This window comes from Amblyraja radiata, chromosome 11 (genome assembly GCF_010909765.2).
Source record: "Amblyraja radiata isolate CabotCenter1 chromosome 11, sAmbRad1.1.pri, whole genome shotgun sequence".
NCBI lineage: Eukaryota > Metazoa > Chordata > Chondrichthyes > Rajiformes > Rajidae > Amblyraja > Amblyraja radiata.
This window is the reverse complement of record NC_045966.1, coordinates 49,106,731-49,122,595: the sequence shown is the minus strand read 5'-3', so window position 1 is coordinate 49,122,595 and position 15,865 is coordinate 49,106,731. Positions and strand designations below refer to the sequence as shown.

Genomic DNA, 15,865 nt, shown 5'->3' with positions numbered 1-15,865 from the left:
ATTTGCAGTGCCTTTCAACTTCAAGCCAAAGCACCCAAGCTACCATTTGCAGTAAGTAGTGCCTTTCAACTTCAAGCCAAAGCACCCAAGCCACCATTTGCAGTAAGTAGTGCCTTTCAACTTCAAGCCAAAGCACCCAAGCCACCATTTGCAGAAAGTAGTGCCTTTCAACTTCAAGCCAAAGCACCCAAGCCACCATTTGCAGTAAGTAGTGCCTTTCAACTTCAAGCCAAAGCACCCAAGCCACCATTTGCAGTAAGGAGTGCCTTTCAACTTCAAGCCAAAGCACCCAAGCCACCATTTGCAGTAAGCAGTGCCTTTCAACTACAAGCCAAAGCACCCAAGCCACCATTTGCAGTAAGTAGTGACTTTCAACTTCAAGCCAAAGCACCCAAGCCACCATTTGCAGTTAGTGCCTTTCAACTTCAAGCCAAAGCTCCCAAGCCACCATTTCCAGTAAGTAGCGCCTGTCAACCAAGCCGAAGCACCCAAACAACCATTTGCAGACAGTGCCTTTTTACTTCAAACAAACCATATTTTCATTTTCAAACCACATTAAGGGTACTCACATTTGTGTAGACATTTGTTCAGTGTTATCCAGAGTTTAGAGAGACGTGACCCTTGGCTTCATCCATAATGGAGAGACTGAGTGAGGCACACCACTTCCTGGTTTTATAGTCTCTCTCCCTCCCTCCAGCAAGGGCAGCAGAGAGAATGGTGAATTTATTAAACTTCAAGCCAAAGCACCCAAGCCACCATTTGCAGTAAGTAGTGCCTTTCAACTTCAAGCCAAAGCACCCAAGCCACCATTTGCAGTAAGTAGTGCCTATCAACTTCAAGCCAAAGCACCCAAGCCACCGTGTGCAGTAAGAAGTGCCTTTCAACTTCAAGCCAAATCACCCAAGCCATCATTTGCAGTAAGAAGTGCCTTTCAACTTCAAGCCAAATCACCCAAGCCATCATTTGCAGTAAGTAGTGCCTTTCAACTTCAAGCCAAAGCACCCACGCCACCATTTGCAATACGTAGTGCCTTTCAACTTCAAGCAAAGCACCCAAGCCACCATTTGCAGTAAGTAGTGCCTTTCAACCTCAAGCCAAAGCACCCAAGCCACCATTTGCAATAAGTAGTGCCTTTCAATTTCAAGCAAAGCACCCAAGCCACCATTTGCAGCAAGTAGTGCCTTTCAACCTCAAGCCAAAGCACCCAAGCCACCATTTGCAGTAAGTAGTGCCTTTCAACCTCATGTCACCATTTGCAGTAAGTAGTGCCTTTCAACTTAGAAACAGAAACATAGAAAATAGGTGCAGGAGTAGGCCATTCGGCCCTTCGAGCCTGCACCGCCATTCAATATGATCATGGCTGATCATCCAACTCAGTATCCTGTACCTGCCTTCTCTCCATACCCCCTGATCCCTTTAGCCACAAGGGCCACATCTAACTCCCTCTTAAATATAGCCAATGAACTGGCCCCAACTACCTTCTGCGGGATAGAATTCCAGAGATTCACCACTCTCTGTGTGAAAAAAGTTTTCCTCATCTCGGTCCTTAAAGATTTCCCCTTTATCCTTAAACTGTGACCCCTTGTACTGGACTTCCCCAACATCGGGAACAATCTTCCTGCATCTAGCCTGTCCAACCCCTTAAGAATTTTGTAAGTTTCTATAAGATCTCTCCTGAATCTTCTAATTTCTAGCGAGTATAAACCAAGTCTATCCAGTCTTTCTTCATATGAAAGTCCTGACATCCCAGGAATCAGTCTGGTGAACCTTCTCTGTACTCCTTCTATGGCAAGAATGTCTTTCCTCAGATTAGGAGACCAAAACTGTACGCAATACTCCAGGTGTGGTCTCACCAAGACCCTGTACAACTGCAGTATAACCTCCCTGCTCCTATACTCAAATCCTTTTGCTATGAATGCTAACATGCCATTCGCCTTCTTCACTGCCTGCGGCACCTGCATGCCTACTTTTAATGACTGGTGTACCATGACACCCAGATCTCGTTGCATCTCCCCCTTTCCTAATCGGCCACCATTCAGATAATAATCTACTTTCCTGTTTTTGCCACCAAAGTGGATAACCTCACATTTATCTACATTATACTGCATCTGCCATGCATTTGCCCACTCACCCAGCCGATCCAAGTCACCTTACAGCCTCCTAGCATCCTCCTCACAGCTAACACTGCCCCCCAGCTTCGTGTCATCCGCAAACTTGGAGATGTTGCATTCAATTCCCTCGTCCAAATCATTAATATATATCGTAAATAGCTGGGGTCCCAGAACTGAGCCTTGCGGTACCCCACTAGTCACTGCCTGCCATTGTGAAAAGGACCCGTTTACTCCTACTCTTTGCTTCCTGTCTGCCAGCAAGTTCTCTATCCACATCAATACTGAACCCCCAATACTGTGTGCTTTAAGTTTGTATACTAATCTCTTATGTGGGACCTTGTCGAAAGCCTTCTGAAAGTCCAGATATAACACATCCACTGATTCTCCCTTATCCACTCTACTAGTTACATCATCGAAAAATTCTATAAGATTCGTCAGACATGATTTACCCTTCATAAATCCATGCTGACTTTGTCCAATGATTTCACCACTTTCCAAATGTGCTGCTATCCCATCTTTAATAACTGATTCTAGCAGTTTCCCCACTACCGACGTTAGACTAACTGGTCTGTAATTCCCCGTTTTCTCTCTCCCTCCCTTTTTAAAAAGTGGTGTTACATTAGCTACCCTCCAATCCTCAGGAACTACTCCAGAATCTAAAGAGTTTTGAAAAATTATCACTAATGCATCCACTATTTCTGGGGCTACTTCCTTAAGTACTCTGGGATGCAGCCTATCTGGCCCTGGGGATTTATCGGCCTTTAATTCATTCAATTTACCTAACACCACTTCCCGGCTAACTTAAAGCCAAATCACCCAAGCCATGATTTGCAGTAAGTAGTGCCTTTCAACTTCAAGCCAAAGCATCCAAGCCACCATTTGCAGTAAGTAGTGCCTTTCAACTTCAAGCCAAAGCACCCGAGCCACCATTTGCAGTAAGAAGTGCCTTACAACTTCAAGCCAAATCACCCAAGCCATCATTTGCAGTAAGTAGTGCCTTTCAACTTCAAGCCAAAGCACCCAAGCCACCATTTGCAATACGTAGTGCCTTTCACCTTCAAGCAAAGCACCCAAGCCACCATTTGCAGCAAGTAGTGCCTTTCAACCTCAAGCCAAAGCACCCAAGCCACCCTTTGCAGTAAGTAGTGACTTTCAACTCCATGCCACCATTTGCAGTAAGTAGTGACTTTCAACTTCATGCCAAAGCACACAAGCCACCATTTACAATAGGTAGTGCATTTCAACTTCAAGCCAAAGCACCAAGCCACCGTGTGCAGTAAGTAGTGCCTTTCAACTTCAAGCCAAAACACCCAAGCCACCATTTGCAGTAAGTAGTGCCTTTCAACTTTAAACCAAAGCTCCCAAGCCACCATTTGCAGTAAGTAGTGCCTTTCAACTTTAAACCAAAGCTCCCAAGCCACCATTTGCAGTAAGTAGTGCCTTTCAACTTCAAGCCAAATGTCCCAAGCCACCATTTGCAGTAAGTAGTGCCTTTCAACTTTAAACCAAAGCTCCCAAGCCACAATTTGCAGTAAGTAGTGCCTTTCAACTTCAAGTCAAAGCACCCAAGCCACCATTTGCAGTAAGTAGTGCCTTTCAACTTCAAGCCAAAGCACCCAAACAACCATTTGCAGGCAGTGCCTTTTTACTTCAAACAAACCATATTTTCATTTTCAAACCACATTAAGGGTACTCACGGTTGTGTAGACATTTGTTCAGTGTTATTCAGAGCTCAGAGAGGCGTGACCCTTGGTATCATTCATCTTGCAGACAATGAGTGAGGCACACCACTTCCTGGTTTTATAGTCCCTCCCCCTCCCTCCAGCAGGGGCAGCAGAGAGAATGGTGCTTTAAAACAAAAACATTAATATCTCTCTGATTTCTCATCGATGGGAAAAATCCTCTGCACCCGTAAGGCGGAGGGGGGCTGTGAGTGAGGTGGCCAAAAATGACGGCCGTAGGTGGCGGCGTTCTGTCGGAAATCGCAGCACAGTGGGCCAAAAGCGGTCAAAATCAGAGATTTAGTAATATAATAAGATTAATGATTTAGACAAGGGGATTAAATGTGACCCCAAGTTTGTGGATGATACAAAACTGGGTGGCAGTGTAAGCTGCGAGGAGGATGCTATGAGGCTGCAGGTAACTTGGATAGGTTGGATTAGTGGGCAGATGTATGGCAGATGCAGGGCAGATGCAGTATAATGTGGATAAATGTGAGGTTATCCACTTTGGTGGCCAGAACAGGAAGACAGATTATTATCTGAATGGTGTCAGATTAGGAAAAGTGGAGGTGCAATGAGACCTGGGTGTGCTAGTACATCAGTCAGTGAAAGTAAGCATGCAGGTCGAGCAGGCAGTGAAGAAAGCTAAGGGCATGTAGGCCTTCATTGCGGGAGGATTTTAGTTTAGGAGCAAGGATGTACTACTGCAATTGTCAGGGCCGGCCTTAGGAGGTGCGGGGCCCCAATTGGGAAAATTTTTCGTAGAAATATATAAATAAATAATTATGATTGAGTCACGTGTCGTGAGTAACATGACAATTCGGGGGAGAGCGAACGAGTTAACACAACCCCCCCACCACCCCAACCACTGCACCCGCTGAGTTTCTCCAGCTTTTTTGTGTACCCCCCACCCACCCCACGGCCCGCATGCCCGCTCCCGGCGTTTAGCGTTCAATACTCACGGCTGAGTTCGCTGCGGTGCTGCGGCTTGTTGCCCTGTAAACTCCCACCCCCCGGGTCTGCTCCGGCGGCAGCGAGTGACACAATATATCGCATTTACTGAGGAATGCATTGTTTAACTACTTGCTAACTACTAAAGATCCTATAGGATCTTTGCTAACAACTGCCTGTTTACAAGTGTTACAGCAGCAGTCAACACATCGTTTGTTATCCATGTTCGTTTTGTTAAAAAATTAGTATGGAATTTGTATTTCCATATGAAATACGGAAATTAACGCGGGGCCCCCATTGGGCGCGGGGCCCAATTTGGAAAAATCGGTCCAATCGGCCTAGGGCCGGCCTTGGCAATTGTACAGGGCCCTGGTGAGACCGCACTTGGATTATTATGTGCGATTTTGGTCTCCTAATTTGAGGAAGGACATCATTGCTATTGAGTGAGTGCTGCGTAGGTTCACCAGGTTAATTCCCGGGATGGCGGGGCTGACATATGATGAAAGAATGGGTCGACTGGGCTTGTATTCACTGGAATTTAGATGAATGAGAGGAGATCTCATAGAAACATATAAAATTCTTAAAGGAATGGTCACGCTCGATGCAGTAAAAGTGTTCCCGATGTTGGGGGAGTCCAGAATCAGGGTCACAGTTTGGGAAAAAGGGGTAGGCCATTTAGGACTGAGATGGGGAGAAACCTTTTCACCCAGAGAGTTGTGAATCTGTGGAATTCTCTGCCACAGAAGGCAGAGGAGGCCAATTCACTGGATGTTTTCAAGAGGGAGTTAGATTTTGCTCTTAGGGCTAAAGGAATCAAGGGATATGGGGAAAAAGCAGGAATGGGGTACTTATTTTAGACGATCAGCCATGATCATATTGAATGGTGGTGCTGGTTCAAAGGGCCGAATGGCCTACTCCTGCACCTATTTTTCTATGTTCTATGTTTCTGTGAAAAAATGCTTAGATTTCACCTGTAATATTAGATGTTTACAATCCACACAGGGATAACGTAATGGTTTCAGCAAATATATATAATTAAAAATAAGAAAAAAAGAAAATCAAAACCTGGTCATATAGGGCAGTTCTAAAATCTGCAATGGAGTTTTACAAAAATGGGCCATGTAACATTAGAGCTAAATAGACTACATTTTGTGAATACTTCATATCATTTTATTGTCTTAACTTCCCATGATCTGCACCTAAATTGCTGAACTTTTGTAATGAAGTTCACAAGTTGGATGTTTTTCATTGGTCAGCCCATCTGTGTGGCAGCATGCCAGAACAAAATGCTAAATCCCATAAGCCATTAGCACAACATTTCTGCTCTGTCATGGTGGTTTGGGTTTCATGTTATGCAGAGGCAAACCAGACTTCTGGACAAATAATGTGGAAAAAAGTGAGTTTAAAGCTAAATATTTGTGAATTTTAATGCAGTGTTGAACAATTAGAAATTAATGCAAGTTTCATTAAACATGTTTAACTGTTGTGTTACCTTGAAGATTGATTTTCATTTTGGAAGAAAATTTGCTGCCTTTAGATAATCAGTTGCATCTGCCGTAAAGAACTATCTGCAGCTTTTTAAGGCAATTAATGATATGCTATGATATCCTTTTCAAACAGATTTTTTTCAAAGAGAAACAATAGAATTTGTGAAAATTAATAGGGGACAAGATGATAAGACCCATATTTGCTCACAGAATAACACCGAGGTGTTTGTAAATTACCTCTATTTAGGTATGAATTGTAAAGTGGGTTCAGAAGGTTGGTTGGTTATTTCAGATAACCGAACTTACATTAAAATATTGGGCAATATGGACTAGTTTTACAAAAATTACATTGAGCTATCTGATTCACTGCTGAAAAACGATGATGTGTAGTTACTGCAGTTCAGACGTAGATACAAATTAAACCTGTCCAGAAATTTAAAGTTAATCTATTTCAGTTCAACAACTTTTTGTATATTTGTGTTGGACGTTAGTATCGTCAAGTGATTAAAAATGTAATCAAGAATTTTTCACAGATTGAATCACACTCTGAAATAACAAAATAGTAATATTTTTGAATGATTGAAATGAAACCATTTTGCATTTAAATTTGAAATGTCCAAAGAAGATTAGTTTTTCATTTACGGACATGAATGTTGTTGGCATCCGTCCATCTGTGAGAGATGATGGTGCAGCTTTGATGTCATCCTGCTTGGTGAGGGGAATGTTTTATCTTTGGTTGCATTTCTGCTGTGGCTGGCAAGGTCTACCCTTGAGAGGCAGATTCCCACACCCCACCTCAGCTTCCACAAGCAAATGTTGTCTCTGTCCTTTGGATTAGGGATGAGTTGCTGTTGCCATTGACTATTCTTGACATTGACTATGTTCCTGATGTTGGGGGAGTCCAGAACCACGGGCCACAGTTTAAGAATAAGGGGTAAGCCATTTAGAACGGAGATGTGGAAACACTTTTTCACACAGAGAGTTGTGAGTCTGTGGAATTTTCTGCCTCAGAGGGCGGTGGAGGCCGGTTCTCTGGATACTTTCAAGAGAGAGCTAGATGGGGCTCTTAAAGATGGCGGAGTCAGGGGATATGGGGAGAAGGCAGGAACGGGGTACTGATTGGGGATGATCAGCCATAGAAACATAGAAAATAGGTACAGGAGGAGGACATTCGGCCCTTCGAGCAAGCACTGCCATTCATTGTGATTATGGCTGATCATCCCCTATCAATAACCCGTGCCTGCCTTCTCCCCATATCCATTGACACCACTAGCCCCTAGAGTTCTATCTAATTCTCTCTTAAATCCATCCAGTGACTTGGCCTCCACTGCCATCTGTGGCAGGGAATTCCATAAATTCACAACTCTCTGGGTGAAAACTTTTTTTCTCACCTCAGTCTTAAATGACCTCCCCTTTATTCTAAGACTGTGGCTCCTGGTTCTGGACTCACCCAACATTGGGAACATTTTTCCTGCATCTAACTTGTCCAGTCCTTTTATAATTTTATATGTTTCTATAAGATTTCCCCTCATCCTTCTAAACTCCAGTCAACAAGCCTAGTCTTTTCAATCTTTCCTCATATGACAGTCCCGCCATCCCAGGGATCAATCTCGTGAACCTTCGCTGCACTGCTTCAATCACAAGGATGTCCTTCCTCAAATTAGGAGACCAAAACTGCACACAATACTCCAGATGTGGTCTCACCAGAGCCCTATACAACTGCAGAAGAACCTCTTTACTCCTATACTGAAATCCTCTTGTTATGAAGGCCAACATTCTGTTAGCTTTCTTCACTGCCTGCTGTACCTGCACGCCAACTTTCAGTGACCGGTGTACAAGGACACCCAGGTCTCGCTGTACCTCTCCCTTACCTAACCTAAACCCATTGAGATAATAATCTGCCCCCTTGTTTTTGCCGCCAAAGTGGATAACCTCACATTTATCTATATTATACTGCATCTGCCACGCATCTGCCCACTCACTCAACCTGTCCAGGTCACCCTGCAACCTCCTAACATCCTCTTCACAGTTCACACTGCCACCCAGCTTAGTGTCATCCGCAAACTTGCTAGTGTTGCTCCTAATTCCCTCTTCCAAATCATTAATATATATGGTAGATAGTTGCGGCCCCAACACCGAGCCTTGAGGCACTCCACTCGCCACTGCCTGCCATTATGAAAAGGACCCGTTCACTCCTACTCTTTGCTTCCGGTCTGCCAACCAATTTTCTATCCATGTCAACACCCTACCTCCAATACCATGTGCTCTAATTTTGGTCACCAGTCTCCCGTGTCTCACCGGTCACATGATCACATTGAATGGCGGTGCTGGCTCGAAGGGCCGAATGGCCTACTCCTGCACCTATTGTCTATTGTCTTGAACCACGTGTTTCATACCCGCCTGGAGGTCCTTTCTCCACCTCCCCTGGTCTTCAGCAACAGCTTCCCAGTTGTCAGTGCCAATGTTAAAAATGTTCATATCTCATTTAATCGTACCCTTCAAGCAAAGCTTTGGTCTTCCTCTTAAATTAATAATACAATGTAAAATTGGCATGCTGTCTATCCCTCTTAACTCAATAGCATATGCAGTTATGCTGTTCTTCAATTTTTGCATTCTTTCAGTTCTCGCCTCTAACCAAATGCATACAAATATTAAAAAGGAATAATATGAAAACATGTAAATCGGTCATTGCACATTTATTTATAATCTCCAAATTAAAAATAATATTTTCTAATATTTTGGTTTTATTGTATTGATCTTAATGTGTGGAAGTATTTCCTGCTGTAATTTAAACTCTACCATACTTTCTATGAAATCTCTAATTTCCTTTCCTTATTGTACGCATTTTGTTTGCTACTTGCATTTTATTGCATCTTTCTTCTTTTGCTATGAAGAATTCAGGTTATTTGGATATTCTTTTATTAAAAGATAATCATACTTTTTGAAAGGGTGAGGAACTAAAATGATTGCAATCAAATATGAAATCAATGAAATTAAAGTTACTTGATATTTTATACATCTAGATTTTCTTTCTCAAAAGGACACAAAGTGCTTAAGTAACTCAGCAGGTCAGGCAACATCTCCAGCACTTTATGTCCTTTTGTGCATTAACCAGCATCTGTAGTTCTTTGTTTCTAGATTTTCTTTCAATCAGGGATGAGATCAAATGTTACTTTATGGCCATAAATGATAGGCCAATGCACTACATATGAGTTAAGAGACAAGAGTGTTTTATTGTCCAGAGATGCTGCCTGAATTAGTGAGTTACTTTAGCACTTTGTGGCATTTCGTGTTCTATTGTCATATGTTTCTAAACGAAACAATGAAATTCTTACCTGGCCTAAAGACAGGTTTAGGCACTTGCCCATCATTTATCTCCACGAGATAAAATTTCATCTCAGGCGAATGGAAGGAAAATCACTTTTGCCTTCTAGAGGTGTTTAGTCAACTTCTTGGCATCACTCTATTGGGAGAAGATGAGGTTTATCAATCTAATTTAGGGTTCTGGATCTGATACTGATAATGTAAAAGTTGCTATTGCAAGATAAAGTGATTTTCCCATCATCTTTTATTTTGGCTTCATAAATAGAGTTATAGTCATAGTGATACAGTGTGGAAACATGTACCTGTCTAACTGTTTCTTAAATGTTGGGATAGTACCAGCCTCAACTACCTCCTCTGGCAGCTTATTCCATACACCCACCACCCTTTGTGTGAAAAGGTTACCCTTGGATTCCTATTAAATCTTTTCCCCATCACTTTGAACCTATGTCTTCTGGTCCTCGATTCCCCTACTCTTGGCAAAAGACTCTGCATCTACCCAATCTATTCCTCTCATGATTTGTATACCTCTATAAGATCTCCCCTTACCCTCCTGCACTCCATGGAATAGTGACCCAGCCTCCTCAACATCTCTCTACAGCTCACACCCTCTAGTCCTGGCAACATACTCGTAAATCATTTCTGAACCGTTTCAAGTTTGACAATATCTTTCCTGTAACATGGTGCCCAGAACTGAACACAATATTCTAAATGCGCTCTCACCAACGTCTTATACAACTTCAACATGACCTCCCAACCTCTATACTCAATACTCTGACTGATGAAGGCCAAAGTGCCAAAAGCTTTTTTGACCACCTTATCTACCTGCAACTCGAGCTTCAAGGAACCATGCACCTGTACTCCTAGATCCGGCTGCGCTACACACTACACAGAGGCCTACCATTCACTGTGTAGGTCCTGCCCTTGTTCGATGTCCCAAAATGCAACACCTCACACTTCTCTGTATTAAATTCCATCAACAATTCCTCTGCCCACCTGGCCAATCAATCCAGATCCTGCCGCAATCTTTCACAACCATCTTCACTATCTGCAAAACCACTAACTTTTGTATCATCAGCAAACATGCTGATCTTGCCCTGTGTGTTCTCATCCAAATCATTGATGTAGATGACAAACAGTAACGGGCCCCACACCAAACCCTAAGGCACACCACTAGTCACAGGCATCCAATCTGTGAAGCAACCTTCCAGCATCATCCTCTGCTTCCTTACATGGAGCCAATTTGCTATCCATTCAACTATCTCTTCTTGGATCCCACACGATCTAACCGTCCGGAGCAGCCTACCATGCGGAACCTTGTCGAACGCCTTACTGAAGTCTATGTACACAACATCTACAGCTCTGCCCTCATCAGCCTTTTTGGTCACGTCTTCAAAAAAATCAAACAGATTTGTGAGACACAACCTTCCACATACAAAACCATGCTACCCAGGGGTGCAGTGCTGCCAGAGCTCACCGGAGCGCCGCTGCGGCAACTCTGGGCGAAAAAAAACAGCGGAAATTTTAAGTAGCAGGTGTGTGGTCAGGGTAACCTGGTTGAAAGAGTGGGAAGGGGAAAACCCATCATTACTGAGGTTCCATATAGGAGGGGTGGAGGCGGAGGGGGCGGGAGGAGCAGTTGGACCCATCAGAGTCAGACCACATGCTGTCTGCATCGTGGAGGTTGCGGGCCTGGTGCTGAGCCTGGAACTCTGGTGAGGTGACGTCTCCGGCCCGCTGGTGGCCGGTGGAGATGTGAGGGTCGGCGGAATCGCTGGTGGAATTCCGTGGGGGGCTGGTATGGGTCGGCGGCAGCAGCATCGGTGACACCGGGGAGACAGTGAAGGTCGGCGACAGCGGCGGTGGTCCCAGGGAGGTGGTGAGAGTCAGCGACAACAGCGTGGTGGCCCCTGGGAGGCGGTGAGTCGGCAGCCGTGGTAGTTTCGGTGGTCCATGCCTGGGTTTCGCCGGGAAGGCGGTGAAGGTCGGAGAGGCGGTGGATGTTGATGCTGCTCCTTGTGGTGGCAATCTCGTCCTCGTGGTGGTCGGGCAGGCGGCGCCGCGGTCCAGCAGTGAAGCTCCAGGCCTGCGGGCGGTCGAGTCGAGGCGTGTCGGTGGAGGCAGGCAAGCTTGTGATCTTTGGTAGAGTCCAGATAGGCGAGGAAGCGTTTGTTGAGGGTACCAATCTGGCGCCGAATAAAGTACAGTTGTGGTCCATTGCAGGTGTGAGTGAGTAGGTGAGTGAGTGGGTGCGTGACTGAGTGTGTAAGAGAGTGGGTGTGTGAGTGGGTGGGTGAGTGAGTGAGTGTGTGGGTTTGTGTGTGAGTGTGTGTGAGTGGGTATGGGTGAGTGAGTGTGTGTGAGTATGTGTGCGTGAGTGAGTGATTGGGTGGGTCTGTGAGTGGGTGGGTGAGTGGGTGAGTGAGTGAGTGGGTGAGTGAGTGAGTGAGTGGGTGAGTGAATGAGTGGGTGACTGGGTGAGAGGGTGGGAGGGTGGGTGTGAGAGGGTGAGTGAGTGAGTGGGTGAATGAGTGGGTGGGTGAGTGATTGGGTGAGTGAGTGTGTGTGTGAGTGTGTGTGATTGTGTGAGTGTGTGTGTGGGTGTGTGAGTGTGTGTGAGTGTGTGTGTGTGTGTGGCCCAGAGCTTCGGTAGAGTGAGTATTATATGTTTTATTGTACAAGATATACACTGGGGTGTAGTCATAGGCTATAATATTGTTTGACCCTCTTGGGAGACTAGCTTGCCCCCTCCCCCCCCAGCAAAACCTGAAATGATGCCCCTGTTTGACAGGTCCGGCACCTAAAAAATTAGCACTGCTACACTGAAGCTGAGTATCTCAAATCAGCCCTTGCCCATCTAAATGCCTGTATAACCTATCCCTCAGAATACTCTCCAGTAACTTACCAACTACAGATGTTAAGCTCACCAGCCTATAGTTTCCAGCATTTTCCCTGCAGCCCTTCTTGAAAAGAGGCACACCATTTGCCACCCTCCAGTCTTCCAGCACCTCTCCTGTATTTAAGGACGACTCGTAAATTTCAACCAGAGCTCGCCTAATTTTAACTCTAGTTTTCCGCAATGTCCTCGGATATATCTGATCAGGCCCTGGAAATTTGTCTACCTTCAAACACGACAGTATCTTCAGTACTTCTTCGATGGTAACCCTGACTGCTCTCAAGACACTTCCAGTAACTGCTCTGATTTCCGCCGTCCTATAGGGAGGTTTCGCGGCAGTCGGGTCACGACTCATGACCCGTACTGTTGCTACGCTACTCCAAATGGATTACACGCGATGTACTGCAGGTAGGCACTTACCATTGTTTCCAGCGTAGCGGGCACGTTAAAACCCGCTGAAATTGTCAATTTTTGCGCTGTAAATAATTATGGAAATCGGGATAAGCGTGAGCGACATTTAGCAAACTTCACAATTCCAAAAGTGAGGAGAAATGACGGTAGATAGAAACAAGAGCTGAAGGAATAATAACAGCCAGAGTACTTGGCGAACATTGGCCGTTTGCTCACTGCATTTCATCAAGTAAGGCATTATTTGTGTTTTTTCTTGATTCCTTTGGCATCTAAAAAGTTTCAGAAGTGATAAATCTGGCTGTAATTTTTTTAAATCGCCCATGGTTCTCGTGGGTTTTAACATACAAAATGAAAATGCATCTGAAGAAAATTTTACAGCCAGATTTATCACTTCTGAGAATTTTTAGATGCCAAAGGAATCAAGAAAAAACACAAATTATGCCTTACTTGATGAAATGCAGTGAGCAAACGCGATAATTCCCAATATTTTCAATGTTTACCAAGCACTTTAGCTGCTGTAGTCCATTCAGTTCTCGCTTCTCTATACCTTCATTTCGCTTCACTTTTGGAATTCTGAAGTTGGGTACATGTCTCTCACACTTACCCTGACTCCCACTACTTTTTTCAGCGCAAAAATTCAACATTTTCGCGGTTTTTAACAGGTAGGAAAGTACGCGTTTCTAGCATTAATAACATATACCGGAAGTGACGGATGTCTTCCAGTTGGATTTAGCGGCTCCGTGCGTAGAGCCCTATGACCCAGTGACCTTCCGTGCAACCACCCTATTGTTTCTCCTCGGCCTTGCCCATCTCCTGTGGCTCCACGCAGAGGTGACCGCTTTGATTCCTGAGAGGTCCCACTCTATCGCTAGTTACCTTTTCCCCCCTTATGTATTTAGGAAATGTAAGGGAAAACTCTTTTATTTTCAACAATTATTAAGATATACACAATTGCTGGAGTAACAGGCAGAATCTTTGTAGAGTAGAAATGGGTGACGTTTCGGGTCGAGACCCTTCATAGGACTGGTTTAGAGGGATATGGGCCAAACGCTGACAGGTGGGCCGAGTGTAGATGGGACATGCTGGTCAGCATGGGCAGGTTGGGCCGAAGGGCCTGTTTCCATTCTGTATCCAAGGCAACCAGACGCACTGCAGTCTAGTCCCGCCCCAATCCCGGTGGGCGCGTCGTGTGATTGGCGGAGAGAGCTGCCCGTCAGGGCGGGGTGGAGCTGTTGTCGGTTGGGCTCGAGCCGCTGCCGCTGCCGCCGCCGCCGCCGCCGGGGAGGGGAGGGGAACGTCGATAGATCGGTCGGTCGGGGAACGTCGATAGATCGGTCGGTCGGGGAAAGGCTGAGATTGAGGGAGCTGGATATCAAATCCGAGCGAACTCCACCGCGGCGTCCAACATGCCGGTGAGTTGAAGCAGCGCCGAGGCTGCAGCCTGCAGGTGATAAATAGGCAGCGGCCGGCCTACGGGACCGGCGAGCGAGGGAGGGAGGGAATGAGTTCGGGCCTTTGAAACTGATCTGTAGTCTGTCAATCGCCCGAGGCCGCGGCGTTGGTCTTTGGTTGATAGGCCGCGTCGCTAACATGAAGCGGGAGTGTGGACAACAGAGCCCTTCTGAGCGCTCAGTGTCGGGCGATGGCAGGGTTTACCTGCACTCGAACTACGTTGCTTGCGGCAGAAATAGGAACCCAGCTCCTTGTCTTCTGATCCAGTGAAACCATCATATTTCCCCTTTATCCCTTCCCAACAACATCCACCCTGCCTCTCCCTCTCACACATATGAGATGAAATTTGACCCCCCCCCCCCCCCTGTAACCCACCCTATCGTTCGACTCGCCAGCAATCTCCATTCATTACCAACCTATCGCAAAATAAACCCCCTCGTTGACTGTTAGGGCCGAGAAAGTTTTGATTCACCTTATTTTCTAGCTAAATATTGCCTTGAGAATGGAGGACGGTTAAAATCAGAGCTGTGTTGAGAGAACGGGGCCAAGCCCATCTGGATCATTGTGATAAACACGATGGTGTTGTAAACAATATCTGCATCGGATTGAATGTTGATGGTATGGATTTGAGTGAACTGGATCTTGAAGCAAGAGGGATACGAGTGTATCAATTTTATTACGTAAGGGATGACGAGATCTCATTTGTTTGAAACATTGAAATTGATTTAAATGCCGTGATTAATATGAGGGAACTATTAATGCTTATTTTTTATGAAAACAAATGTTTAAATAGTTTTTTAATTGTATTTGGACCTCATTCATTGCCCTTTGACCACGTCCATGGTCTAAGTTTATTTTTTTTTTAAATTACACTAATTTAGGCTGACAGCACTGAGGGAGTGCAGCACCACCAGAAGTCTAGATGTAGAAACAAGGAACTGCAGATGCTGGTTGACACAGTGGTTCAGGTGTAATTATGCTCCTACAGCTTACCCCCTCAAGGGGGTGTCCCACTTGGGTGACCTAATTGGCGAGTTTAGGAGAGTTCGAAAAATATGTCATGTTGAAGACCTCCTTCGACTATGTAGAAGACCTCCTTTGACCTCCTTCGACTATGTTGAAGACTAATTAGGACTAGCTACGACTAACTTCGGGAAAATTGGACACCGAATAGTGGAGAGTGAAGACCTCCTTCGACCTCCCTTCGACTATGATGAAGACTATCTACGACTACCTTGGACTACCCTCGATTACCTATGACTAACATGCCGACCTACTACCACCTACTACGACTAAACCCACGAGTAAAAAAAGTATACATTTTTTCCATGGCAACCTTTTTTTACTCGCGGGCATTTTTCAACATGTTGAAAAATACGCCGCGACCCAGCTGAGGCCTCGAGTACATGGGGACTACTCTTGAGCGTGAAGGAGAATTACAAAGATCTCCTATGACCTTGTGTCGACCATGCTGCGAGTATGAGTCGAGGGCAAACTCGCTAGAACTCGCAGATT

The 15,865-nt window shown here is 45.2% G+C and overlaps 1 protein-coding gene across 3 annotated transcripts in view; it reads left to right on the top strand.

Annotated features, from left to right (window-relative positions):
- Positions 1-6,019: 6,019 nt before the first annotated feature.
- kif3a (kinesin family member 3A) overlaps positions 6,020-15,865 on the top strand; it is a 97,637-nt gene continuing 87,791 nt past the window's right edge. For 2 of the 3 annotated variants that reach the window (XM_033029882.1, XM_033029881.1), the window contains exon 1: positions 6,020-6,179. In XM_033029882.1, the coding sequence (XP_032885773.1) occupies positions 6,057-6,179 (123 nt within the window). In that variant the 5' untranslated portion in view covers positions 6,020-6,056. Of the gene's footprint in view, positions 6,180-14,119; positions 14,199-14,228; positions 14,311-15,865 lie in introns of those variants that run through there. The other variant, XM_033029883.1, reaches the window with a different exon arrangement.